The 27938-nt window shown below is 40.1% G+C and overlaps 1 protein-coding gene across 2 annotated transcripts in view; it reads right to left on the bottom strand.

Moving 5' to 3' along the window:
- LOC124785919 (serine/threonine-protein phosphatase 2A 56 kDa regulatory subunit epsilon isoform) overlaps positions 1–27938 on the bottom strand; it is a 277259-nt gene that overhangs the window by 40241 nt on the left and 209080 nt on the right. For both annotated transcript variants that reach the window (XM_047254221.1, XM_047254220.1), the window contains exons 7-8: positions 26877–27090; positions 11759–11878 (exon numbers count right to left, since the gene is read on the bottom strand). In XM_047254221.1, coding sequence (XP_047110177.1) covers positions 11759–11878; positions 26877–27090 — 334 coding nt within the window. The remainder of the gene's footprint in view (positions 1–11758; positions 11879–26876; positions 27091–27938) is intronic.

Genomic DNA, 27938 nt, shown 5'->3' with positions numbered 1-27938 from the left:
TGTGAAGGCCGCAGAGAGTTTGAGCAGATGACACAATTGAGAAGCCTGTATCACCGGATGTACTGCATGGTCTGATAGAGGGTGAAGAGCTCCGCCATAAATACTGAGCAATGTTCCAGAAGCCAATACCGAAAATAATTGGGGACCATAACAAAGGCACACCCAACAGCACAGTCAGTCCGAGAGCAATCAACGTATACAAAGGTACTATCATGAAGTTTTGTGCGAATGTGAAGGTCAAGAAACTTACGGTGATAAGAGCGAGGCTGGAGTAGTGTCCTTCAGAAGCGAATGAAGTCCAAGGTGAACACGGCCCAGCACACAAAGTCAAGGTGGTGAAGGGTTCAAATACATTGGGAAAGTGGCAGGTAGCGTGAAGTTAAGCTGTCAGAGCAATAATCGAAAGCAAACTCCAGGAGGTAAAAGAGAAGAGAGATGTGCCCCATACTGGCGGTCAAAGGAGTCATCGAAAGAGGCGGAATAGGATGGGTGATCAAGCATGGCAGACAAACAGCACAAATTTATGCTGAGGAGAAAATCAAGGTGGTACGACTTCAGTAGTGCAGCAGCTTCTGCATACAGACTTTCAACCGGGCTAGTGTAAAAGGCACCAAACGCCAAATGGACAACCATAGTCTAAATCCGTGCATACAAGGGATTGGTACAAATGGAGTAGTGTGGTCCAATCCACTCCCCATGAAGTACCGCTGCAGATACATAGGACGTTGAGGGACTGCGTACAGTGGTCGGCCAGATAAGTCACATGGGAGGACCAAGAAAGTTTCCTATCAAGTATGAGCCCTAGGAATTTCATAGTTTCAACTAACAGAAGAGCAACACATCAAACATGTAAACGTGGTGGAAGAAACCAACTGCGCCACCAGTAACACACAAATGGATTTGTCAGTAGAAAAGCAAAAGCCATTGTCGATGGTCCATAAATATAGACAGCCGAGACAACACTGAAGACTCTGCGCAAGGAGACAAGTCCATGGTCCATGGAGAGCTGCAATAGATGGCAAAATTGTTAATGAAAAGAGAGCCAGAGACGCCTAGCAGGAGACGGGCCATAATAGCAAATTGCTATAGCGAAGAGGATGATGCTCAGGATGGAACCCTGAGGTACGCTGTTTTCCTGGATAAAGATGTCTAACAAGGTAGAAACCACATGTATATACCTTGAAAATTCAATCTTTTAAAAATACCTGGAGGAAATTCGGTCTTTGAAGCTCCACGTGCACAGAGTACGCAAGTTACCAGTCCTCCAGCAGGTGTCGTACGTAGGCTTTCTCCAAATTGAAAAACACAGGTACAGTCTGGTATTTGCGCAGAAAACCATTCGTGATGTGGACAAAGTAATGAGATGGTCAGCTGCAGAACGGTGTTAACGAAATCTACACTGTGCAGTCGTTAGTAAATTGCGAGACTCAAGCCACTATACCAGCTGCACATGAATCATATGTTCCATTACTTTTCAAACACAGCTGGTGAGAGAAATGGGGTAGTAAATATATGGAAGATGTTTGTCCTTACCAATCTTAGGTACGGGTATGGGCAAGACAGATGCTTCACGCCAGCATCTGGGAAATGTGCCCTCTGTTGACTGTACGTATGAAGGAGAAAGTGCTTGCCTGCAAGAGAAAGGATCGGCAAGATCTGAATGTCAACACTGTCCGACCTTAGGGCAGAGGGCCGGGGAGGAGAATAAGCCTGCCTGCAAAACAAAGGTTATGCAACATCAGAATGTTACCATCATCTGGCCCAGGGGCGGAGGATCGGAACGGGGTGAGAGCATGATCTAGCTCCTTCATAGTAAAGGCAGCATTGTAGAACTCGCGATTCTCAGCAGAGAAGGATATCGTCCGAGCCACCCTGACTCATTTCCGATGGAGAAAGACAGGATGATACTGGGTGGAGCTCGAAATCTCTGCAAAATAGTGGCCCAATGTGTTGGAAATAGCAACAGGGTCTACTAGGACATCATCTGCAACTGTCAGGCCAAAAATTGGGGAATGGGCCTTGGTCCCAGAGAGCCTTTGGAGGTGGGCCCATACGATGGAAGAAGAAGCAGAACCATTAAAAGAACTAGTAAATGAAACCCAGCTAGCTTTTTTGCTATCCCAAAGAACACGACACTGTCTCGCAACTGTTTGTAATGAATTCAGTTTGTCACTGTAGGATGATGGTTAAAAATGCGGAGAGCACTTCTGTGCCCGAATTGCATCGCAGCACACCTCAGTCCACCAAGGGACCAGGACATGGTGTGATAAATAGAAACTACGAGGAATGGAACATTCTGCAGTGGTAAGGATAACATTTGTAAGGTATTCTACCTGGTCATCACAACAAGAGTAATGCTGTCTGCTAAAGGTTGCACGTACGTGGGATAAGAGTTAGAAAACGGATAGCACATGGGAAATTGTCGTTCGTGTACCTGTCAGAGATAATAAAAATCGAGACCACAGGAAAGCTGAGCAGTACAGAAGGAGAGTTCCAAATGGGATTAGATGTACATGTAATCTGAAAGGAATGTGGGTGCTCCAGTGGAAGACAAATGAGGTTAAGTTGATTGAGAAGGTCAGCCACGAAGGCATCTCTCTGACAGGTTCTTGAAGAGCCCCAAAGAGGATTGTGCACATTAAAGTCACCAGTAACAGAAAGGGGTAAGGGAGTTGCCCAATAGACTGACGGAAGTTGTCCTGGTGACACCAAATGACGGAGGGATGTAAACAATACAAAAAGAAAAGGTGAAGTGAGGAAGGACTGCAACAGCTTGAAGCTGGGTAGACAAGGAGATGGTTTGACTAGGAATGTTATCCCGGATGAGCAGTGTGACTCCCCCACGAGTTGGATTGCTGTCCTTGGCATGGGAAGGTCAAGGCAGACCTAAAAGAAATGCGAGAGCTCAAAGCAGTCATGAGGATGTAATTTTGTTTCCTGGAGGCAGACAACAACCGGATACTTCAATTCCAAGAGCAGCCATAATTTCTCTTCATTGGAACTAAGGCCATGAATGTTCCATTGGAGGAGAGTCATGAAGAGGAAAGGGGAGGAGGGCAAAGATGAAGTGGTTTCAGCTCAGCAGCTGCCAAGTGCCAGCATTTGAAGACTCACTGCTACAGGACGCAGAGGCTGGAGGGTTCTGTTCCATGAGATCTACATAAGTGTCAGAATTCTCTCTCTGTCGGTCTGCAGAGTCCACAGCAGAAAAATGGTTGGCACTGTGCAGCAGCAATACAGAGGTTGGGCTGGTGAAGGTATAACATGCTGACACCATTGAAGAAATCTCCGAGTTGGCAAATGAGAAGACCATTTGCCTTTGTTTGACTTCTTGGAGCTGTTCCGGTTTGCAGAGGAAGACCCAGATGTTTGTTGGCTGGAGGGATGTATAACGTCTGCACAATCTGTTCTTTCCAGCCTGTCAGTTGTGTAGCAGATGACTTCGGCATCCGAGGCAAAAGTTTGTTGGCTTGTTGCACAGCTGGAAGAGGAGATGGGGACGTTATCACAATGCTGGACTATTTTACAACCAAGGTGCTGAATACGAGGTCTTATGTCGGCATGGCCATGCCCTTCGTGGAGCGAGATGTAGCAAGAACAGTACTGTAGATGCCGGATGGTAGAACACAGGGTGTCCGACTAGCCAACAACTTGAGAGCAACAGAGTAAAGCACTTTTTCCTTCACCCAGATCTCTTGGGCAGCCCACAAATTGAGATACATGGGACATCTCGGGATGAGGCTGCATGGTCGCCATTGCAATTGGTACAGCGGGAAGAAGGAAGCGGACTATTACCCTTGTGAACATCCCTACCACCGATTACACATTTAGCTAAGGGGTCGACAGGACATTCGAGTGTAGTAATGATGACACTGATAGCAACCCATCGGGTTTGGAATGTACAGTCTGACTGTGATAACTTCGTAGCCTGCTTTGGTCTCTGAGGGAGGCACCACTCTCTCAAAAGTGAGAAAAAGGGTGCTTTTGGGCACTAAGGATGCAGCTACCATTTCATCACCCAATGGAGCCCTGTTCAGAGAGGTACGTCTGGATTTCTGCCTCGGTCAGATCATCAAGCAGCCCAGGGTAAATAATACCATAAGAAGAATTCAACATTTGATGGGCCTCGACACAAACAGGACAGCCACAGAGGAGCTGAGCTGCAAGCATTTGTGTTTGAGGATTAGAAGTAGTCTCGAAAAGCAAAGTGCCATTGTGTAAACAAGTTTAGTGGACATTGAATGTGAAGAAGATAATTAGCTCATTGTCATCATCTTTGATGGCATGCTCCTTCCAACTGCGGGCCCCTCCACTCAGAGGGGGCCGCACCCACCTGAAGTGATTGTTCACACCCCACAAAAATCTGACAGAGGGACTAATCAGCAATTTGGGAAGGCACTCACCCCTGCCAGGGTCTGGCTTGTACTGACGGGTACATGCAAACCCTACCTGTCAAAACCCAGGGCTGGGAATTAACATCTTACCCAGTCACCTGTTACAGGTCAGATGTGTGGTCCACCCTTCAAGAGTGCACAGGGAGGGAGAAGAAAACAAGAACCTCAAACTCCAAAGTGGAGGAAGGATAATGAAAAAAAAAAAAAAAAAAAAAAAAAAAAAAAAAAAAAAAAAAAAAAAAAAAAATAATATATATATATATATATATATATATATATAAATAGATAAATAAATTAAAAAATAAATAAAAAAGTAAATAAATAAATAAATAATAATAATAATAATAATAATAATAAAAGGACAGTTCTGATGTCAGCTATTGAAAATGCAGAACACATTCCCAAAAACATCCCAGATATGTTCCCCAAGGGAGGGGGAAAAAGAATAACGAGAGGATTGAGGAGGGGGGGGGTAAGCTTTGAGCTACTGTAACAATGGAATATCATTCTCACCATTTACTTGGAGATATCAGTCTCAAACACATTGTTTTGATTACGTAATTAATATGGATATTGCATTTGTATTCCAACTACGTTTGTATCATTGTGAATTGTATTGAAAATAAAAATCATAAATAAATATTTGAGTATCTATTCAGGACTTAACAATTATTATACAAACTAAACTGGCCAGAGCTACAGTTTTAAAAGTAAATTTCAGTTTACTTGCTTTTCATGTGCTTATCAACTGTACTTACGGCTTATGACGACGTCGTGCGTTAAGAATTATGCAAATGAAGTTACTCAGAAGAAGGTTGTGAATGGCACACATTTCAAGAAATTTAAAACTTTTTGTCTCAATAAAACACATCTTTGCAGCTGTTTGATATTTCTAAATCTCAAAGCAGATTAAAACAGTAGTTTCTGAAGGTTTTTTCCCTTAACCTTCATGGACATGACCCCTGGGTCTTCTTACTCCTCTAGGCAATTGTGCCCACCCATAAAACTTCATTAATCTGCCTCTGGAGGGTTTGAGGAATAAAAAATTGAAATCAGTCAGTACAGGGAGACAGCTGAATTTCAAGAATGAAAGAAAGTGATGACAAGAATTTATAAGACTGTGTGTGTGTGTGTGTGTGTGTGTGTGTGTGTGTGTGTGTGTGAGAGAGAGAGAGAGAGAGAGAGAGAGAGAGAGAGAGAGAGAGAGGACTGGTGGGGGGTGCAGGCATTCTTTCCTACATTGTGCCTCCAAGCCTTTTATGGGTCAGTTGCTAGTCCCTGACAGAACAGGAAAATTATATAAATGGTAAAACTTTCGCCACCTAGCTGTTCTTTTATTTCCTTTTGGAAATTATTACCATTTTGGCTCTTTAACCATTTTCATGTGATACGACAAACAACAGAAACTCAGAATCACTTGAAAATGGCTGCAGAGCTGAAACTACAATAGTGCCCCAAAGGAAATAAAAGTAAAATCAAATTAAGAAATCATTAATCAGTTATATGTGACCATGATTCCCAAAAATAAGAAAATCATCAACTATGTAATGATTCAGTATCTGTCATTTTCATTTTCAGAGAGAGGCTGCTAGTGTAATATGGTTTAGACAGAGACGGTTTGCAGATTTTGGGTAAATGAGGAAAGAACCACTATTATTAGTCCTGTGGAATTAAGGGGAAATGGCAATAGGGAAGTTTTAAGTAAACGAAACACAGAGGATGATGAATTTTGGAATTTTCGTACAAAGAGACACTCTCAATTCTTGATCTTTCGAAATGGATGAGGCATACTAGGTTAGCAAGAACTTTTATTAGGTTTAGCTCTAAGTAGTCATGTTACTGTTAAATAATGTGGAGAAATAATACTGAAGAACAATGGGCAAAATGAATGTACGAGAAAAATCAAAATGAGAAGTATGTATGAGATCACTGGTTTACAGGCATCTATATCAATTTAGAGAGGAAGGTTTCTACGAAGCGACACTCAAAGAAGGCTAATAGTAAAGTGTCTCTCTTAAGTAAAGACCCGCAAATTGGGGTTCTTGCTCACTCATTGTTGAGCGTCCCATTCTCGAGCATGATGAACTCGAGTGCGAATGCTTGACAAGATCTCAATGTTGTTGAACAGGGAACTGTGAGAAGTGTTGAGGTCACCTGCTCTGGCTGGCTCATCATCCTGCCGTTGCGACTGTAGTGACTCGCCATCTGTAGCCTGCTTTTGTTTCTAATTGATGGACCTTTTCTCACATCAACACAGTTATGCTGTACGCATATATTCCTGAATTACAGCACCTACTGGAGACAACATTGTAATCCATACCTATATAACAGACAATGAAAATGGGTCAAAGTTGCACTATACTTTTGTAGGATAATGCTGTATTTTGGTGATGTTTACCCATCAAAATTGTGCACAGACTCTGACAAGCTCCTGACATCGAGAGTGAAAATGTAAATGAGTAGAGACCTCTTGCACACATTTCTACACGCTTTTCAGCTATAGCTTCTTTCACTGCAGCTGATGATGCTTCACAACCGACACTATGACATGTTCTGCAGGCTACCTTCAGATAGACTGCAGTGAAACTGAAAAATAGGAACACAGGGCATGTACCACAGTACACATAACTGACATGACTTCTATCATGTTTTATCAGCCAGCAAAAATCTTCCCCAAACACTGTTTCAACCACAATCTTTCAAACTCAAGACATATTCTTTGCAATCCAACTCTGCTCACAAATTTTCTCTAGGCTCCCATTCACACATCGCTCTGATGAGGGTGGCTGAGGGGCAACCGTTTAGTTGGACCACCTGACTTTTCAAGCATAGTGTGTTTAAGTGTCGTTTTCCATTACTTCCCATGTCCAAAGCAGTTGAACTGACATCTGCCACACTTTTGAGGAACTACCAGGGTTGAGAAATTCAAATGAACACAAACACCACATGAACACTTTTTTTCTGAACGAACAAGCCTCCCGAGCACTGGGAGGTTGAAAGGGATGTCTAAGAACAGGTACATACTAATGAGCAGGAGACTGATGTATGTGGAGTAATTGAAAAGATGAGCTCAGAAATGAGCTAGTTCAAGGTGTACACGGGGACAAGGAAAAAAAATTCCCAGATATCTGCCGGATATCCCGTTTAAAAAATATGCCTTTTCCCGGGCAAAAATACACTTTTTCTGTGCTAAGTGACAGTAGGTTTTCCGTAGATTTTCCCTCGGAACTGTAAAACTTATCAATCCTTTGAATGGTTAACGTTTTATTGATCGCATAGAATGTCCCCCCAAAAAGAGAGAGAGAGAGAGAGAGAGAGAGAGAGAGAGAGAGAGAGAGAGAGAGAGAGAGAGACAGGGCAGAGAAGTTTTGGAGAGACTTTTAATAATAAAAAAAAGGAGAGAAGTTTTGGAAAGACCTTTGATTTGCAGCAACATATACGATGCATAATTTCGTATTACTAAAGTATGAATTCGAAGAATTGCACCAAACACAGCGCATTAGTTTCCGGAGCGTTGCAACCGAGGTTGCGATGTCCTTTTGTAAGCAAGTCATATCTCAAGCCACGAGTTCTCGCCAGCCGATGACAGCAGCTATTCAGAGCATAGGACACGTGTTATAGTCAGCCAATAGCAAGATTACTGGTTACATAGTGCGAACACACAAGAGGAAAAGTTAGCGGTTTACATTAATGTACACAGTACCGTATATCGACAAGAAAAGCTGAGCTTTCACATATAATATTGGTCTCTAAGATTAACACGCTACAATAGAAGCTAAGCTTTCACATGTTATATTGATCTTTTTTGCGTGTGTTATACTTTAAGATACACCACACAAATGTGCCAGTAAATTTAAAATTATGACATAAATGCCTAGGCTCGAAATTCTTGTAAGTGGCTGGTCCTCAAACTGTTCAGTTTCGAACGCTCTGTGATTTAGATATCCATCCCACTTTCTCACACGAAACATAATTCATCTTGCGTAAAAAGAAATTTACTTTGAAAGTAATGCTTTTCTAACCACCATTCGCAATACTGTTAGAAATAGGTTCGATTTACCAGTTGCCAGAGAGCGCCAGAAAACCTATTATTGTGCGTGTGCAACTGCAGTGGTGTAGGAAGCCCGCATGTTCGTGTGTATAAAGCACTAAGAGCTTACATTACACCATAAAAGAAACGGGGCATCAGAGGATACTCCAAAGAGCATCGAAATTTCGTAAACCATACTAAAATGCATAATTCGGCTTGAAGTGCAAATTGGCTTTTTCCAGATTCACAATGAAGTAGGTTCCATCTGATATTCAGCTTTTCAGTGTGGTTTTTGGGATGTAAATTTTCTTGGAGTACCAGTACACTACGATCTCATGTTTGGTTCTTTATCATGGCATAATGCCATACATGGCAGAAGATGATAACGTGCACTTGAAATTCATCGAACAGTTGGAACTAGCCAATACTGTAGAATGAAACACTTCGTTTCAAATAAAATGATTGCCTCAGCGGAATTTCTTTAGCAAACTTGAAAAAATAACTTCATTCTTCTGCAAGGCGATTAATGCTTGCCTGCTACTAACTTGGAAAGAAAATAAAATCAGTAAACTGAAATTAATAATATATTTTTGCCCTCCGTAATTATCTGAATGTATTTTAATTCACTTGATAGCTCCCGGCCACAGAAATCCGTTTTGTTTTCATTTGACGTGAGAGCTGTACACAAAGAGAAGCGGCGAAATCACTTCACGTAAACACGGGTCACGTGGGGACTAAGCCCCTTCGGGACCGATGACCGTAGCAGTCTGGTCCCTTTAATCCCACAAACCAACCAACCAACTAACCCCCTCCCCACTACAACTCAGACAACTCTGTGCAAGAGCGAATCTGGCAGCTAGAGCGCGCGATAAAAAATTTTCTCGTTGCATCTGGTTGCATGCTGCTACTACCGATACAGCTAACAGCCAAACTTCAAATGGTTCAAATGGCTCTGAGCACTATGGGACTTAACATCTGTGGTCATCAGTCCCCTAGAACTTAGAACAACTTAAACCTAACTAACCTAAGGACATTACACACATCCATGCCTGAGGCAGGATTCGAACCTGCGACCGTAGCGGTCACGCGGTTCCAGACTGAAGCGCCTAGAACCATACGGCCACACAGGCCGGCTGCCAAACTTCAGGTAGCGGGAGGAGGTACTGCTTATACGCGAGTCGAATGCGCATGCGCAACAGACCGCTGGCAACTGGTCAAACTAACCTAATTTGAACAGTTGTGACGTCATGCTCATAGCAAGCAATTTTTTGTTACGAAGAATTACAGTCTGCGCCCTACGGCCTTTGACATACTTTTGCTATCTGCAGACGCTTGTGCGTGCACGGTGTTTTGTTGTCGTAAAATGCACATTTCCTTTGCCACTAAAGTTTTACTTTTTCCCCCTAGTTTATATTTTATTGCTACAGTATCAGTTCTGCAGTCGAAATCACAAAAATTTAACTGAAAGCTAAAACAATGAAAAATTCCCGGGTTTTTCCCGGTTTTCTCCCGGATGAAAAAATTCCCGGGTTTCCCAGTTGTCCCGGGTCGTATACACCCTGTAGTTATATAGTGGGGCAAATATCTGCAGGGACATATTTGTAAGCAGCAGCTCAGGAAGAGCAAGTTTTAAAGAAGTGAGACTTTGAGAAAAGATTGATTTAAAAACATGATGAATTAGGTTAGGTCCTTTTTGAGCAAGCTTTGGAGTGAGTTGTATAAGAATTCTTAAGACAGGAGACAACAAACAAAGAAAAAAAAAAAGAAGCTATTATTCCTGGAGTGTACTCAATTTCTAAATTTATTCTCTAATAGTGTACCTGAAAGTAAAAATGTAAATTAATGCTGAGGTGTAGAAAAAACTATCCCATAATATTCATATACAACATTACTGCTTGGCACAGTCACATCGATTAAATATTTAGGTGTAACTCTGCCAAGTGATGCGACATGTGATGAGTATGAAAGAGGAGTTGTAGTAAAGGCAAGTGGGTTGTCTTCAGTTAATTGGGAGAGTTTAAGTGGAGTTGGCTCATCCACATAGAAGATCCCATATAGAAATTTGTGCAAACCATTTTTGAGTATTGCTGAAGTGTTTGGGATCCCCATAAGGTCATATTAAAGGAAGACATTGAAGCAATTCGGAAGTGGGCTGCTAAATTCGTTACCAGTAGGTATAATGTACATGATGTTCTTTTTGTGGAATACTACTGAGAAAATTTTGAGAACTGTTATTTGAAACTGACTGCGAAATGATTCCGTTGTGGCCAAAGCCATTTTGCTAAGGACCACGAGAGTAAGATAAATTAGAGCTTGTATGGAGGCATGTAGACAACTGCTTTTCCCTCATTCTATTTGCAAGTAGAAAAGAAAAGGAAATGACTGGGTATGGTACAAGATACCCTCCACCACATACCACATGGCAGCTTGTGGGGTATGTGTGTATGTAGATGTTGCTTTTAATCGGAAAAATATAATAGTAAAAATGGAATACATAAATAAAAAAGCTGACAATAACAACAATGGGCATTTCAGAATGAATATAAAAACGAGATAAAATCCTATTATAGAATACAGTGATGTATGCAATTGCCACAGAAATTGACTAGAAAATGAATATTGGATATACAGGCAAATTGGGTTAAAAGAGAAGGCATCTGTTATGATAAGCTCAAAGGGAACTCAGTAAGTAATGACGTTGCACACCAACAGCAATACGTGTTGTTTGTATTTACTGCTAGCCTCCGCATAGCACAACTGAAATAAAAAATCAAACAATGGAAGAACTTTGTGACAGTCTTTTTGTGTGCCTTTCTGTGACTCAGAATCCCCGCTATATGCCGAGCGGCAACTATCCTTTTCATTATATTGCTGCAACTGAAATACAATCTACTGTGGAACTGAAACGTGTGTAGCATTTACTTACAAGGGTTATTCAATGTGGTCTGTAACTTACAGAATATATGTGAACTGTTCTGCCAGTACCAACAATGTTTTGAAACAAACAATACCTGAAGTTCATTTGCTCTCAACAGCCACACTTTTACTTTGTTAACAACCCCTAGCAACACTCACTGCGCAGTGGTACTCACCTGACACATGGAATGCATAGCACTAACAAAATTTAAGAAACATAACAATCATACAAAACGTAACTTTTTTTTTTTATTTCCAGAGGACACTTATCATAACTACTATGATTACTTAATTTAACAAAAAGTAGCAGATACCATCAAATTCTGCTGCTAAAGAGATCACTAAATGAAACCAAAGTAAATTTCAGATAGTCGACAATCGCAAAATACATTGTAACTGCCATTATACATATACCAACCTGAAAATGAGGGCTGGAAACACATCTTGCAATTTGTCTAAAAAGTGGCTCCTGTATTTTCGCAAATTGTGTTGGTTCAATAACATCTAAAATTTCTTCAATTTCTCCAAGAAACATTACCTGTAAGGAACAAAAATTTAGTAAATACAAAAAATGATATCTTATTTTACTAATTTACATAAATTTAATGAGCAATTGATCAAATTTATTGAAAGTTTCAGATATTGTTTAACATGAAGGATATTTATGTATTAAATTAATTCAAATTTCTCAATAATTATGATTAATCTGATAAGAAGAGTCTTTGACAGAAGACTTCTTCATAACCCACAATAAATGAAAGATACTAAGAATAGTGGGAATTAGTGAAGTACGGTGGCAGGAGGAACAAGACTTCTGGTCAGGTAACTAGAGGGTTAGAAACACAAACTCAAATAGGGGTAATGCAGGAGTAGGTTTAATAATGAATAGGAAAATAGGAGTGCGGGTAAGTTACAACAAACACCATAGTGAACGCATTATTGTGGCCAAGATAGATACGAAGCCCACACCTACTACCGTAGTACAAGTTTATATGCCAACTAGCTCTGCAGATGACAAAGAGATTAATGAAATGTATGATGAGATAAAAGAAATTATTCAGATAGCGAAGGGGGACGAAAATTTAATTGTCATGGGTGACTGGAACTCGATAGTAGGAAAAGGAAAAGAAGGAAACATAGTAGGTGAATATGGAATGGGGTTAAGGAATGAAAGAGGAAGCTGCCTGGTAGAATTATGCACAGAGCATAACTTAATCATAGCTAACACTTGCTTCAAGAATCATACATGCAAGAAGCCTGCAGATACTGGAAGGTCTCAGATAGATTATATAATGGTGAGACAAAGATTCAGAAACCAGGTTTTAAACTGTAAGACATTTCCAGGGGCAGATGTGGACTCTGACCACAATCTATTGGTTATGAACTGTAGATTAAAACTCAAGAAACTGCAAAAAGGTGGGAATTTGAGGAGATGGTACATGGATAACCTGAAAGAACCATAGGTTGTAGAGAGCTTCAGGGAGAGCATTAGGGAACGATTGACAAGAATGGGGGAAAGAAATACAGAAGAAGAAGAAGAAGAAGAAGAATGGGTAGCTTTGAGAGATGAAATAGTGAAGGTAGCAGAGGATCAAGTAGGTAAAAAGACGAGGGCTAGTAGAAATCCTTGGGTAACAGAAGAGATATTGAATTTAATTGATGAAAGGAGAAAATATAAAAATGCAGTAAATGAAGCAGGCAAAAAGGAATACAAATGTCTCGAAAATGAGATCGACAGGAAGTGCAAAATAGCTAAGCAGGGATGGCTAGAGGACAAATGTAAGGATGTAGAGGCATATATCACTTAGGATAAGATAGATACTGCCTACAGGAAAATTAGAGACACATTTGGAGAAAGGAGAACCATTTGTATGAATATCAAGAGCTCGGATGGAAACCCAGTTCTAAGCAAAGAAGGGAAACCAGAAAGGTGGACGGAGTATATAGAGGGTCTATACAAGGGTGATGTTCTTGAGGACATTATTATAGAAATGGAAGAGGATGTAGATGAAGACGAAATAGGAGATATGATACTGTGTGAAGAGTTTGACAGAGCACTGAAAGACCTAAGTCGAAACAAGGCACCGGGAGTAGACAACACTCCATCAGAACTACTGACAGCCTTAGGAGAGCCAGGCCTAACAAAGCTCTACCATCTAGTGAGCAAGATGTATGAGACAGACGAAATACCCTCAGACTTCAAGAAGAATATAATAATTCCAATCCCAAAGAAAGCAGGTGTTGACAAATGTGAAAATTACTGAACTATCAGTTTAATAAGCCACGGCTGCAAAATACTAACACGAATTCTTTACAAACGAATGGGAAAACTGGTAGAGGTCAACCTAAGGGAAGATCAGTTTGGCTTCTGTACGAATGTTGGAACACGTGAGGCAATACTGACCCTACGACTTATCTTAGAAAATAGATTAAGGAAAGGCAAACCTACGTTTCTAGCATATGTAGACTTAGAGAAAGCTTTTGACAATGTTGACTGGAATACTCTCTTTCAAATTCTGAAGATGGCAGGGGTAAAATACGGCGAATGAAAGGCTATTTACAATTTGTACAGAAACCAGATGGCAGTTATGAGAGTCGGGGGTCATGAAAACGAAGCAGTGGTTGGGAAGGGAGTGAGACAGGGTTGTAGCCGATCCCCCAATGTTATTCAATCTGTATATTGAGGAAGCAGTAAAGGAAACAAAAGAAAAATTCGAAGTAGGTATTAAAATTCATGGAGAAGAAGTAAAAACTTTGAGGTTCGCCGATGACATTGTAATTCTGTCAGAGACAGCAAAGGACTTGGAAGAGCAGTTGAACAGAATGGACAGTGTCTTGAAAGGAGGATATAAGATGAACATCAACAAAAGCAAAACGAGGATAATGGAATGTAGTCAAATTAAATCGGGTGATGCTGAGGGAATTAGATTAGGAAATGAGACACTTAAAGTAGTAAAGGAGTTTTGCTGTTTAGGGAGTAAAATAACTGATGATGGTCGAAGTAGAGAGGATATAAAATGTAGACTGGCAATGGCAAGGAAAGTGTTTCTCAAGAAGAGAAATTTGTTAACATCGAGTATAGATTTAAGTGTCAGGAAGTCGTTTCTGAAAGTATTTGTATGGAGTGTAGCCATGTATGGAAGTGAAACATGGACGATAACTAGTTTGGACAAGAAGAGAATAGAAGCTTTCGAAATGTGGTGCTACAGAAGAATGCTGAAGATAAGGTGGGTAGATCACGTAACTAATGAGGAGGTATTGAATAGGATTGGGGATAAGAGAAGTTTGTGGCACAACTTGACTAGAAGAAGGGGTCGGTTGGTAGGACATGTTTTGAGGCATCAAGGGATCACTAATTTAGTATTGGAGGGCAGCGTGGAGGGTAGAAACCAAAGAGGGAGACCAAGAGATGAATACACTAAACAGATTCAGAAGGATATAGGTTGTAGTAGGTACTGGGAGATGAAGAAGTTTGCACAGGATAGAGTAGCATGGTGAGCTGCATCAAACCAGTCTCAGGACTGAAGACCACAACAACAATAACTAAGAATTAAATAAAGCACAATGAAAATAAAACTGTAACTAATAATTTTTTATTCACTGGTATCTTCACAAAATTTATGGACACATTATAGTAAAACACAGATGAAAGCAGGAAACTAGTGAGTGGAGCAAAAGCAGCCCCTGTGGCAGATTTACATCTCTGCCAAATAGCCTGTGTTGTCCCAAGGAGGACAAAGGCCTCCTAAAAATAGGAGTAACTCACCCAGTGACTTAGTCCGCGTAAGAAGGTACCACACTTAATGTGCACTACATATTGAATTACACTTGATCACTTAGAAGTAGTTCTAGTTCTTTCCATTCCTTTCTGTTTCTGGCTATGCCGATTCTGTTTCTGGCTATGCCGATTCTGTTTCTGGCTATGCCGATTCTGTTTCTGGCTATGCCGATTCTGTTTCTGGCTATGCCGATTCTGTTTCTGGCTATGCCGATTCTGTTTCTGGCTATGCCGATTCTGTTTCTGGCTATGCCGATTCTGTTTCTGGCTATGCTGACCCATCGTCTTCTTGCTTGTTTTCTGAATAAGTCTGACCATTTGCATTTAGGTCTTCCTGGGAGTCCCTTGCCGATGTAGGGGTCACATGTGATAGATCGTGCTGTCCATATGTCGTCTTTCAGCCTCGCCATGTGGCTTTGATGTTCTGTCTTTCAGAGAGACGCCAAGGATCTTCCTCTCTCTCTCTCTCTCTCTCTCTCTCTCTCTCTCTCTCTCTCTCTGGGTTTGAGAGCCCATGTCTGACATCCATTCTGAGCCTCCTATTCAGGGTTCTGTCCAGCAGTATGAACTTTAAGGAAACACTCTGTTTTATTTCTTTTTCCATTCTGTTCTTAAAGGAAAATATTTGGCATATATATATATATATATATATATATATATGCCAAATATGCAGACTGTGTTGGCCCTGAAAAGGGCCCTTTTTGTAGCTAGGATATTGTTTACTTGAGGCAGGTGCTCGAACGGGCGACCCTCTGACATAACATCAAACGGTGTATTGCCGAACTCTTTCCACGATTCCTGGCACTACCCTGATGCGATTGGCAGCATGTTGAATGCAATCCATTAATTCCTCTTCATTTCTAGGTGGTTAATGTCCGAGTTGGTTAATGAGAACCCTGGAGATTCCCCACAGGAAAAAGTCAGATGGCATGAGGTCTGGTGATTGTGGGGGCCATATCCTACGAGCACCTCTGCCAATTACCTGGCCGTCAAAAAGTTCATATAAATATCCGAGCACAGCAAGACTTATGTGCGGGTGCCCAACATGCTGCAACCACATGTGTAGCCGTATGTCCAGGAGAACATCTTCCAGCAGGCCGGGTAGAGTTTCTTGCAAGAAGTGAAGGTAATTTGAGCTGGTAAGTTGAGGAGGTAGACGGAACAGTCCAATTAGATGATCACCAACAATGTCTGCCCAAATGTTAAGTGAACATTGTTCCTGGCGTCCATGGACACACGCGACATGAGGATTTCCCCTTGCCCAATAACGAACGTTTCGAGTGTTGTAAAGGCCGTATTGATGGAAGATGCACTTGTCAATAAACAACACACTGGCGGGGAAGCTGGGATCTCATGCAACACGTCGCAAAAACCACACACATTACGTCAGCTAGTCTATAAAGAAAACCCATATCTCATTGTTCTTCAAACGAATACTGTACCGCCATGCTTACTGTATGACTAAATTGCAGGTGACGTGTGTGTGCTCCGAAGAGAAGCTTACATGTGAATGCCTCTGATGTGAGGTGGAGACAAACAACAAGAGCTATTCGACACATGTGTATCGCATTCGGGCAGTATGACGGAGCCAGGGATGTTTGTATGCGTGAACCTACAACCATAGTGCTGCCCATCAACCAACTAATGGCAACAGGACAATTCCATGGCCAATCGAAGCACATGGCGCCAAGTTTTTGTAGTTTAAAAATGCTGCGTTGTTGACCAACACATCATCACTAATTTTGGTTCCTACTGGCATCAGCTATCCAGGTTTAAAATTTCCTGACAATTTTTCTCCGCCCTTTACTTAAGAACTTCAAACAATCATATCTGTCAAGTCTGCAGTCTTTCAGAGGATGTTGTAATTTATTATTATGAAAAGTGCACTATTCAGCCAACAAATGAGGAAGTCCTTAGACTCGATGACCTATAAGGTTTTTCCTTGTTGTACTGTTTCTGTAATGGCTTTTCTATGAGAGCAAATGTGCACTAGGCTGACCCATTGGACAGTTTTGATAAAGGTTGGCAGGTGGGCCTCGTTTCCGTTTCTCGAACACCTTTTATGTGAAACAAGGTGTCCTGCTGACAGACTGAATTGGAGGAGGTGGTTGAATGATGTCACATAATGGTGTGCTCTTCAACATTTTAATATTTTGCATTAACAATGGTGCAATTTGTTGAGCAAGGTGATAATTAGATAAATGTAAAGTGTAGCAGTGCTTGCAAGATATTCCCAGGCAAAAATATCATGCTGCAAGATTTACACCATCTTTCATAAAGGATCATTCCAAATGATAGACATTATGGTGTGTTTGGTCCATCTACATAAATAATACAAGATGTAATGAACCTGTGTCATATTCTCAACTGCACTGTGGACAAGGCAAGCTACTGACAATTGATTTGTTGTTATTCTTGTAAAGGAAAGCCAGATTTGTGATGGAAAGTGCATTTGCATTATAATACTGACATTTAATTCTAACAAGTTTTCCATCCATTTCAAGTATCTATCACCTACTTTCTTAAATACTATCTTAAAATTATTATTTATTACGTGAAAAATAACTGCATTTAATGCAATGTGTATGTGGTTAATTCAAATAGAAAGATGGAGACACACAACTTTGATGGGTCACATTGAAAAGGTATTTGTTCAAAGTTATTTGCTGTGGCTCAGTCTGATTACATGTGGCAATGCTGTGCAATAGGAAGATGTGTCTCAAATGCAAAAACTGAAAACACCTCATCTGTGGTAGGAGGTACACCTTCATTTCAACCCAATAAACCACAGCCTTGATCTTCTCTGAGAGGGTATCCCCCCAAATGCAAGAATAAATGCATCTGTACTGAAGCAATCATCCTTATGGCCTTTCTGAACATGGTGAAAAAAATGAATGTCCCACCATTCCAGATTGGCCAGGAGCTCCTCATCAGTTTGAAGGAGAAGGTCTCCATGAAAAATAACATCAAGAACCATTATTATTCTCTGGTGAGGAGTTATGAACACTGGGATTTGCCACGGAACTCGACAACATCTTGCTCAGAAAGTTCACTTCATCAAACTGGTCTTCGATAGTTTCTATGAAAAATAATGGTTTGGTGTGTGGTCAAAGTGTCTCGATCAGTCCTCATTCAGAACAGATACTGGGGAAAGGGTTTCAGCCCAAGTCTGTGAGCCTGGTCCTCCTCCCAGGGAAGGGAAGGCTGCAGTATCATAAGAATCAATGTTAAAGGACCAATTACCAACTAAAGAGAGGGCTGTTGAAGCACGGCCAATTTTTTGGAGCTTAATGAGTTTCGTACGCAAAGCATCCACCCTGAGGCCACCAACTCCTATCAGGAGCTCTATCCGGGGACGCCATCCAGCCACAGCATGGGCCTTCTGGCTCCAGAATAACAAGCAACCACTCCTTGGAATACATGGAGTTGCAGCAACTCAGTTATCACAATTGTGATTCCAAGGGGCTCAACTTAATGGGTATATGATGACCCCACCACACAGACTTGCTAGTGTGTGAGCAATGTAACATGAAAACGACAATGGCATCAACTAAAAGATGCAAGAGATGGTAAGGCCATATGCTGAAAATAATAAGTAAGGTATTCCTCCCCTGTTGGCTCACACTATGGAGATAACATTTAGAAGGGGAGGTTGTAATAAAACTGATTATAGCGAGATAAATGTACTACCCAACCTTGGATCATATAAAGCGAACGATACTGTGATGAAGACAAAAACAAAAAATTCATTACAAAATGTTTAAATGTCAACATAAATACTTAAAGTAGTTACAATGATCAGTATGGATGTCTCAAAAAAGATAGACAATTAATTGTATTTTATTTATGAAATGCATGCCCCAAGGATTATTTTGCATAAATAGATTGGTATATGACATTAATTTCTTTGCTACATGTTGATAGAGAAACATTTTTGTTCTTTTGGGAGTTGGTGGTATGAGTCTGAAGTGCAAGGATGGAGAACGTGTTGTGTGTGTTTTACAGATTTGTATTGTGAAGTGAAATGACTGAAAATACATGAGTAATTCTGCAGAAAGTCCACCAGATTTCACATTGTTATTAAAGTAGTAACCCGATCATCAACTAGAAAATTATAGAAAGATGAACCACACCACAGAAAGAAAAAGAACAACAAGCCATTAACATACAATGAATATTTTTATTATTAACAGAACTGGTTATTTAAATTTGACTGTCCCTGTCACTTGCTGCAGTTGTCACTATCTCAGTGTGCAAGTACTGTGAAAATGTGACCCACAACCCAAATTACTAGCTTACTAAGTTCAACAAAGGGCAACAACAGGTTAAGGACGGTCAGAAGGTCAAACCCCAAAGGGGGACAAAAACTCGTGGAGAAGGGAATGGGGGGGACACAACCAGGAGAAAAGCTGGGCCAACTTAAGGAAGGACACCAACTGAGATGTAGGAGGGGGCAAAGGTGAAGGCAGGGCACAGGGAAGAGAACACAGCCCGGGAAGGAAGAAATGACCACAATAACTCACAGGTCCCTTGTGTGATACACACTAACTATGAAAGAACCGTGAGTTCCCTGGGGCGTCCTTTCAAAGTTATAACACAGATTTTCGATTACGGTATTTGCTACTTTTGACACACACAGTATTTCACATGACCAGAAAATTCTGTGATGAATCTCATCTTCCTACAAAATGTTGAAGTCAGTTGCAGTTCTTCTTTCACTATTTTTTCTTGGAAACAGTTCCATTTCTGGTGCCTCAGCACATGTCCCCTATACTGTTCAAAGTAAAGCTCCATGTGTTTTTGCTAATGTACTGTAAACAAGAATTAATTTCTTCTATAATTCTGTCACAATAAATCCGACACATATATAATGCAACTCCATACTGGAACAGCTGTACTGACTAAAAAACAAGAACAAAAGTATTTGGAAAGTAACTACTGCAACAATGACATTGTGGGAAAGTGTACATTTTCACTCCTAAGGTGTGCTAAAGGTCTTTCATTGGCAATTACAAAAATAGAGCACACACGGGAAAAGACCATTGTTCCCCGCCATGGCACCACTTTCACTGATCGCTAGTACAGTAGTGTCCACTATACTGCGAGTTTATCAGAATAGAAAGCTAACTACAGCTGTTCACTGGTTGTTTTATTGTAAAATAAAAATGGATATAAATGAGACTGATTTACACAGAAATAAGGATGGAACATAATACAACTGTATGCAAGTTTAGATAAAATTTAATGTTAATATATTAATTAATGGAGTATTTGGAGGTAACTATTTTTATACACTTCTATTTGGAAATTGATGTGAATTTTAGACTTGAGAAACTATATTTTATTGGATGATTCTAGCCGCTATTTAAAATTACTAAAACTGCTGTCCTGAAACACAACAGTTAAGATTATGTGTCGTATCCCCCTTTTCCCCTGACCCTGTTATGTCTCCCCAGGTATCAAGTCACAGTTCTCTACTAATCTGCAGATGACTACAGACTTCATCCACAAAACCTTTCTAGTATAGGATAGACCATCAATACAGAGCACCTCGTATTCCTGCTGATAGTAAGGCAAGTACACCGTTCGTTTGTCATATATTTCTACAAGCTTTCAACAGGAGTGACCTGTGTAATTACTAGATTATTTTTGTAATATCTTGTGTGTTCGAGTGCTTACTAGGCACAACCTTTTATTTTAATAACAGTGTAGCATACAAGTACCACCATTGGTATCGACCTCTATATCAACCCTCGTATCGTATAGGCTTTCGTTTGTTTCGTTTAGTGTAGCTCAGTGTCGGATAGACTGTCAGTGAGAGAGCACTCTGAATTCCTGCTGCTAATAAGGTGAGTATACCGTTCGTTTGTTAGATATTTTTACGACTGCAGTAATGGATAGGACCTGTGATTGCTGTCTACAGATGCGAGCCAAGTTGGCGACCCTTCACACACAGCTCCAGGCTGCATTGGCTTCCATCACACAGCTTGAGGCTGCTGCCGAGGGGCATCACTGTGGGGGGTCAGAAGGGGGGGATGTGAGGGGCGTCGAGCACATCCTACATATCCCCCAATCGGTCCACTGCTGTGATCGCCACAAGTACTGTTTGCACTGAGGTTGACCCCTCACCCATGGTTGAGTGGGAGACCATTCCAAAGTCTGGCAGGCAGTGAAAAACTTTCCGAGGGGCTGATCATAGAGCCCACCCGGTTCGTTTGACGAACAGGTTTCAGGTGTTATCGGTGGCTGACGATGTCTCTAAGCCATATGCAGTTGTCCACCCTCTTCCAGAGGAAGCTTCTCAGCCTGTAAGATGGGCATTCACAGAGGGTGGGTTCGCTAGTAATTGGGAGCTCCAACGTTAGGCACGTAATGGGGCCCCTTAGGAACATGGCTGCCAAGTAGGGGAAGGAAGCCTGACTGTGGTCCTCTGGTGCAGAGCCGAGTGGAGGGTCTGAATCAAATGCTCAGGCAGTTCTGTAACTCTGTACGCTGCAGATTCCTTGACTTTCGCCATCAGGTGGTGGGTTTCCGGGTTCCACTTAATAGGTAAGGAGTCCAATACACACAGGAGGCAAATGATCGGTATGGTAATTGTAAATTGTTGTAGCTGTGTTGGGAAAGAAACAGAGCTTCCAGCCCTAATAGAAAGCACTGAAGCTCAAATAGTTATAGGTACAGAAAGCTGGCTAAAGCCGGAAATAAGTTCAGCCGAAAGTTTTTTCAAACGATCTAACAGTATTCAGAAAGTATAGATTAAATACAGTTGGTGGTGGAGTATTTATTGCTGTCAGAAGTAGTTTGCCTTGTGGTGAAATTGAAGTAGATAGTTCCAGCAAAATAGTGTGGGTAGAGGATATACCTGACAATCAAACTAAATCATTAACTGGATTGTTTGACCAACTCCCCTACTCAAAAAATGTAGTTGCTGAACAGTTCAAAGAAAACTTGAGTCTCATTTCAAATAGGTACCCCACTTGGTGGCGACTTCAATCTACCCTCGATATGCTGGAAAAATTATACATTTAAAGCCAGTGGCAGGCATACAACGTCATCAGAAATTTTACTGAATGCTTTCTCAGAAAATTATTTTGAATAATTACTTCATGAGCCCACTCGAAGCGTAAATGGTTGCGAAAGCATACTTGACCTCTTAGCAACAAATAATCCTGGACAAATGGTGAGTATCATGAGAAATACAGGGATTAGTGACCACAACGCAGTTGCTGCTAGGCTGAATACCGTAACACCTACAGCCATCAAAAAGAAATGCAAAGTATACCTATTTAAACAAGCTGATAAAATGCTCTTTTTTAAGAGACAGTCTTCACTCCTTATCTGATCACGTAAGTAAAGAAAAGTTGTGGAATTATTTCAAAGAGATAGTATTGACAGCAATTGAGATATACATATCACAACATAACTTAATAAATGATGGTACTGATCCCCCATGGTACACAAAGCAGGTCAGATTGGTGTTGAAAAAAAAAAAATAGGAGGGAGGCATGCTGAATTTAAAAGCACATAAAATCCCCACAACTGGCAAAGTTCTGAAGAAGTTTGAAATATAGCGCGCACTTCAATGCGAGATGATTTTAATAATTTCCACAGCGAAATACTGTATCAAAATCTGGCAGAAAACCCATTGAGATTTTGGTAATATGTAAAGCACACCAAAGGCAGGACACAATCAATACCATACTGTGCGATAACAATAGTGAAGTCACTGATGACAGCGCCACTAAAGAAAAGTTATTAAACATGGTTTTCTGAAACTCCTTCACCAAAGAAGACGAAGTAAATATTCCTGAATTCCAATCAAGAACAACTGCCAAGATGAGGAACGTAGAACTATATATACTCAGTAGCAAAGCAGCTTAAATCACTTAATAAAGCCAAAGCCTCCAATCCAGACTGTATATCAGTCAGGTTTCTCTCAGAGTATGCCGATACCATAGCTCCATATTAAGCAGTTATATACAACTGCTCCCTCACAGAAAGATCCATACCTAAAGACTGGAAAATTGCTCAAGTCACGCCAATACCCAAAAAGGGAAGTAGGAGTAACCTGCTGAGTTACAGGCCCTTATCACTAATGTCTATTTGCAGAAGGGTTTTGGAACATATACTGTATTCCAACATTATGAAGTAGCTTGAAGAACATCGTTTATTGACACATAGTCAGTGCGAATTCAGGAAATATCGTTCTTGTGAAACACAACTAGCTCTTTATACTCCTGAAGTAATGAGTGCTATCGACAAGAGATGTCAAATTGATTCCATATTTTTAAATTTCCAGAAGGCTTTCAACGCTGTTCCTCACATGTGTCTTCTAATCAAATTACGTGCCTATGGAATATTGCCTCAGTTGTGCAACTGGATTTGTGATTTCCTGTCACAAAGGTCACAGTATAGTAATAGATGTAAAGTCATCACGTAAAACAGAGGTAATATCCAGTGATCCCCAAGGAAGTGTTATAGGCAGTCTCTTGTTCCTGATCTATATTAAATACATAGGAGACAATTTGAGTAGCCCTCATACTGGTTGCAGATGATGCTGTCATTTACTGTCTAGTGAAGTCATCAGATGACCAAAACGAATCGCAAAATGATTTAGATAAGAAATGTGTATGGTGCAAAAAGTGGCAAGTGACAGTGAATAAAGAAAAGTGTGAAGTTATTTCACATGAGTACTAAGAGGAATCAGCTAAATTTCGACTACGCAATAAGTCACACAAATCTGAAGGCTGGAAATTCAACTAAATACTTGGGGATTACAATTACAAATAACCTAAATTGGAACAATCACAAATATAATGTTGTGGGTAGAGCAAACCACAGATTGATTCACTGGCAGAATGCTTAGAAGGTGCAACAGGTCTACTAAAGAGACTGCTTACACCACACTTGTCCACCCTATTCTGGAGTACTGCTTTGCGGTGTGGGATCCGCATCAGGTGGGACTGACAGATGGCATCAAAAAAGTACAATGAACGGCAGCTCATTCTGTATTATTGTGAAATAAGGGAGATAGTGCCACAGACATGATACGTGAATTGGAGTGGCAATCATTAAAACAAAGGCATTTTTTGTTGCGTGGGATCTTCCCATGAAATTTCAGTCACCAGTTTTCTCCTCTCATTGCGAAAACATTCTGATGGTAGCCACCTACAGAGGGAGAAATGATCACCATGATAAAATAAAGAGGAATCAGGACTCACACATATAAAGTAAAGTGCTTGTTTTTCCCAAGCGCCGTTCGAGAGTGGAACGGTAGAGAGACAGCTTGAACGTGGTTCACTGAACCCTCTGCCCGGAACTTTATTGTGAGTTGCAGAGTAATCACACGTAGATGTAGAATTTACAATTCAGCAACAACAACAGCCAGTGTGTAACATCACTGGTGGTAGTTTTCTTGCTGTATGGTGGACACACAATGGATATTAGAAAAGTAAAAGAGAGAGAGAGAGAGAGAGAGAGAGAGAGAGCAAAGCAAAATATCAGGAATACCTCAACTTTAAAAACTGAAAACTGAAGTGGTGTAGAAGGTAAAGTAGTGGCAATTAAATGAATGATTCTAATGAAGTAGTAGTATACAAGTACACTACAACGGAGGAGTGTTTCCAACAGTTAGGAAATTCAAAGTGAATTTTCATCATAAAATTGAAGCCTTCGATCATCCATTTTACACTTTATGAAAACTGTGGATTTAATATTCAGAATGTGTAATGAACAAAAAGTCTAATATGGGAGAATAGGATATAGCTTTCTCAACTCCAAGATTTTAGTTACAATGTATATATTTTTCCCGTGTGGAATGTTTCCCTCTATTATATAGAATGTATATATTGTGTTACACAGAACATAAGCAAGTAATTTCACAATATGAAACTGAGTTTTTGCAAAAATTACAGGAAGAAATACATCTGGGAGAACTCAAAGGGAAATGGTAGCCTGAAAGTTGATGTGTTCAGCTCATTGTGGCTAATAACTAAGGAATGTTTTGTCTTGGTATTGGAACTGATTGCATAAATACCAAGCAACAAAGACTTATTTTACAACTTTTGATTCAATTACCATTCAGAAATGAACACTGCCATCTTTAAGAATTGGTTTATCTTCAGTTCACACATTGTAAGAGGGCTACATTATCGCATTTGATAATATCAACTACCATTCCACAAGAGTTGTTGAGCAACCATTCTCCTACTAGCATACTGTGGGCATCGCACACTTACTACATAAGAGGCCATGTGTTTTGTGACTTCTGAAAAGCATTCGACTGATTGCCATAGTAATGCTTATTAACCGAAGTACGATCATATAGAGAGTGTCTAATGAAATTATTGACTTAACTAAGGATTTCCTGGTAGGGAGAATACTGCACATTATGTTAGGGTAGTAGTCACTTCAAGTGTGCACTAGAAAAAGTGCTGGAGCCCTGCTGTGTTCAGGTTGCATACTAATAACCCGACACACAATTCTAACTCTCTCATCATCATCATCATCATCATCATCGCGAATCCAGTATCCAGTCAATTATTGGTAAGATTTGAAACTGGTGCAAAGAATGGCAGCTTGCTTTAAATTGTCAAAATGCAAAAATGCGCACTTCAACTTCCAAGACGCAATAATGTAATATCTTATGGCTACAATATCAATGAGTCACAAATGGAATTAGCAAACTATTACTAATATCTAGGCAGAAAAATCTGTGGAGCTATGAAGTGGAAAAATCAAACAGGCTCAGCATTGCAGGTGGCAGACTTCAGTTCACTAGAAGGACATCAACAAAATGCAACAAGTCTAAGAAGGACAATGCTTCCAAAACATTGGAATATTGATCAAGGGTATGAGATGCATACCAAATAAAACCAACACACAATATTTAAGTGCAGCACAAATGCTCAAAAATTTGTGTGAGTCTCAGAAATGTTGTAATTGAGTTTTCTGATTCTCACGGCTTTTGGAATCCAATGAGCATGGAACAAGTGGTATTGCAATTGTTCAGTCACAATAAAATGCAAACCACTCTTAGCAATCTGCAGTATGTTGTCCAACAGTTGAGATATTGTGAAATGCCCATTTTCGTTAACTTTTTCTATTCAAGTTCATTGCTGACTGCAGTGGACAGTCAGCCATTTCTGCCATCATCTTGAACATTTGTCCTTCCACTCTTTAACAAATAACATCACTGATGCACAATACCTTCACTCATGACATTCAGTCCACACACAGCAGAAATTTTGTAATTAATTTCCCCCCCCCCCCCCCCCCACTGTATCCTGCAGAACGGATTTTACATTTAGTGTAGTATTTAATTGCAACACTCACTTTGTCTTGAATGGCTTCTGAACGAGACTAATATTGCTTTCTTGCTATCGAAGCAGCTTACACAACAATTACACAAAACTACAGGCATTAACTGAATTTTGAGGTAACAATTACCTGTGTTTAACATACTTCAAAACCTGCTGATGAGTATTTTATTTAAGGTATAAACTAGCATATTCATAGTGCCTATTCCAGTCTTAATTAGAAAGAAAGTAAAATACCACAAAAAACTTTAAATTTTTTGATAATTCAGAAAACGCACACTCGCACGCACCTATTAGTACTGACTACTGAGAAAGTTAAGGACTACAACAGAAATTTTAAGTGACTCAGAAATTACTGTTTCAAGAAATTTTTCATGGTCTTCGTTTGACAAACCACTTAACAACAATATTCAGAAATTAACAACTATGCAATCACTGACCTCTTTCTGACTGCAGGTTTTAGGCCAGAACTTCAGTAACCCCTTCACCACAGGTTCTGTAAGGGTAGCATCTTTTTCCAGGAATTGCACAACACAATAAGCCAACTGTGCGTGGTAGAGAGAGAGACATTTTACTTTATGAAGTGGTAGTAGCACTTTAACAAGGAACTGCTTGTGCTCATTCTTCAGTGGCAGTGCAAATCCATTGATGATACTGCAAAAAATGTGAAATAACAAGAGATTATATGTTTTAATAGTCAACAGGATCACAAATTCATACTACTATCATTTTCTTACACAAAACATTTTTCAGAACATAACTAGAAAAACCAATCCTTTGAATTTATTGAAGCAAATGTACATCAAATTACAAACAACTGTTTTGTGCTACCTGAAAATACTTTATGTGGGTCAACAAATCTCCCAAGTTCTTTGTCTGTTTCTTAAGTACCTATTGGTCAAACATTTGAGCAGAGCAAAAGGAAGACTTCTACAAATTACAAAATGGATTTTTGTCCAAATTTGCACAGCCAAACGAAGAGTGGGAAATGGACAAATGAGGTATAAAGCTATCATGTAGCTTAGTTTTGAATAGGGATGGGTTGAGGGGCCACAATATTTAATTGTTTGAGAGTAATCAGGTTAATCAAGAAAAACTTTATTAGTGATGTGACAGGAAATTGAAAATATTCTCCTGACAGCTTCTGCAAGTTATGTAAATGATGTCTATAGATGCTGCACTTAAAAAGTTATACTGGTGTAGAAACTGTGGAATTCCTTCTTCCATTTTGGAAAAGTAAAATAAGTATCAAATTATAAGGCATCTGCTTTCTCTTGATCTATATTCTCTTAATAGTAGTAAGATACTGATATTGAGATATACAAAACATTTGATCATTTTTTCACTTTTATTTTTTATAAAATCATGAAATTAATAAACTTATGTTAGCTGTTTAATAGCGTTACTAGGAATTGTAATTAATTTGCCTAACCAATTCCTTGATATGACCTACAAACTTTATGGCTGCTGCATCAGAGCTGCATGGAGAGGCCGCGCGGTTT

Source organism: Schistocerca piceifrons, chromosome 1, assembly GCF_021461385.2.
Source record: "Schistocerca piceifrons isolate TAMUIC-IGC-003096 chromosome 1, iqSchPice1.1, whole genome shotgun sequence".
In the NCBI taxonomy this organism is placed as follows: domain Eukaryota; kingdom Metazoa; phylum Arthropoda; class Insecta; order Orthoptera; family Acrididae; genus Schistocerca; species Schistocerca piceifrons.
This window is presented reverse-complemented; position numbering and strand designations above follow the sequence as displayed.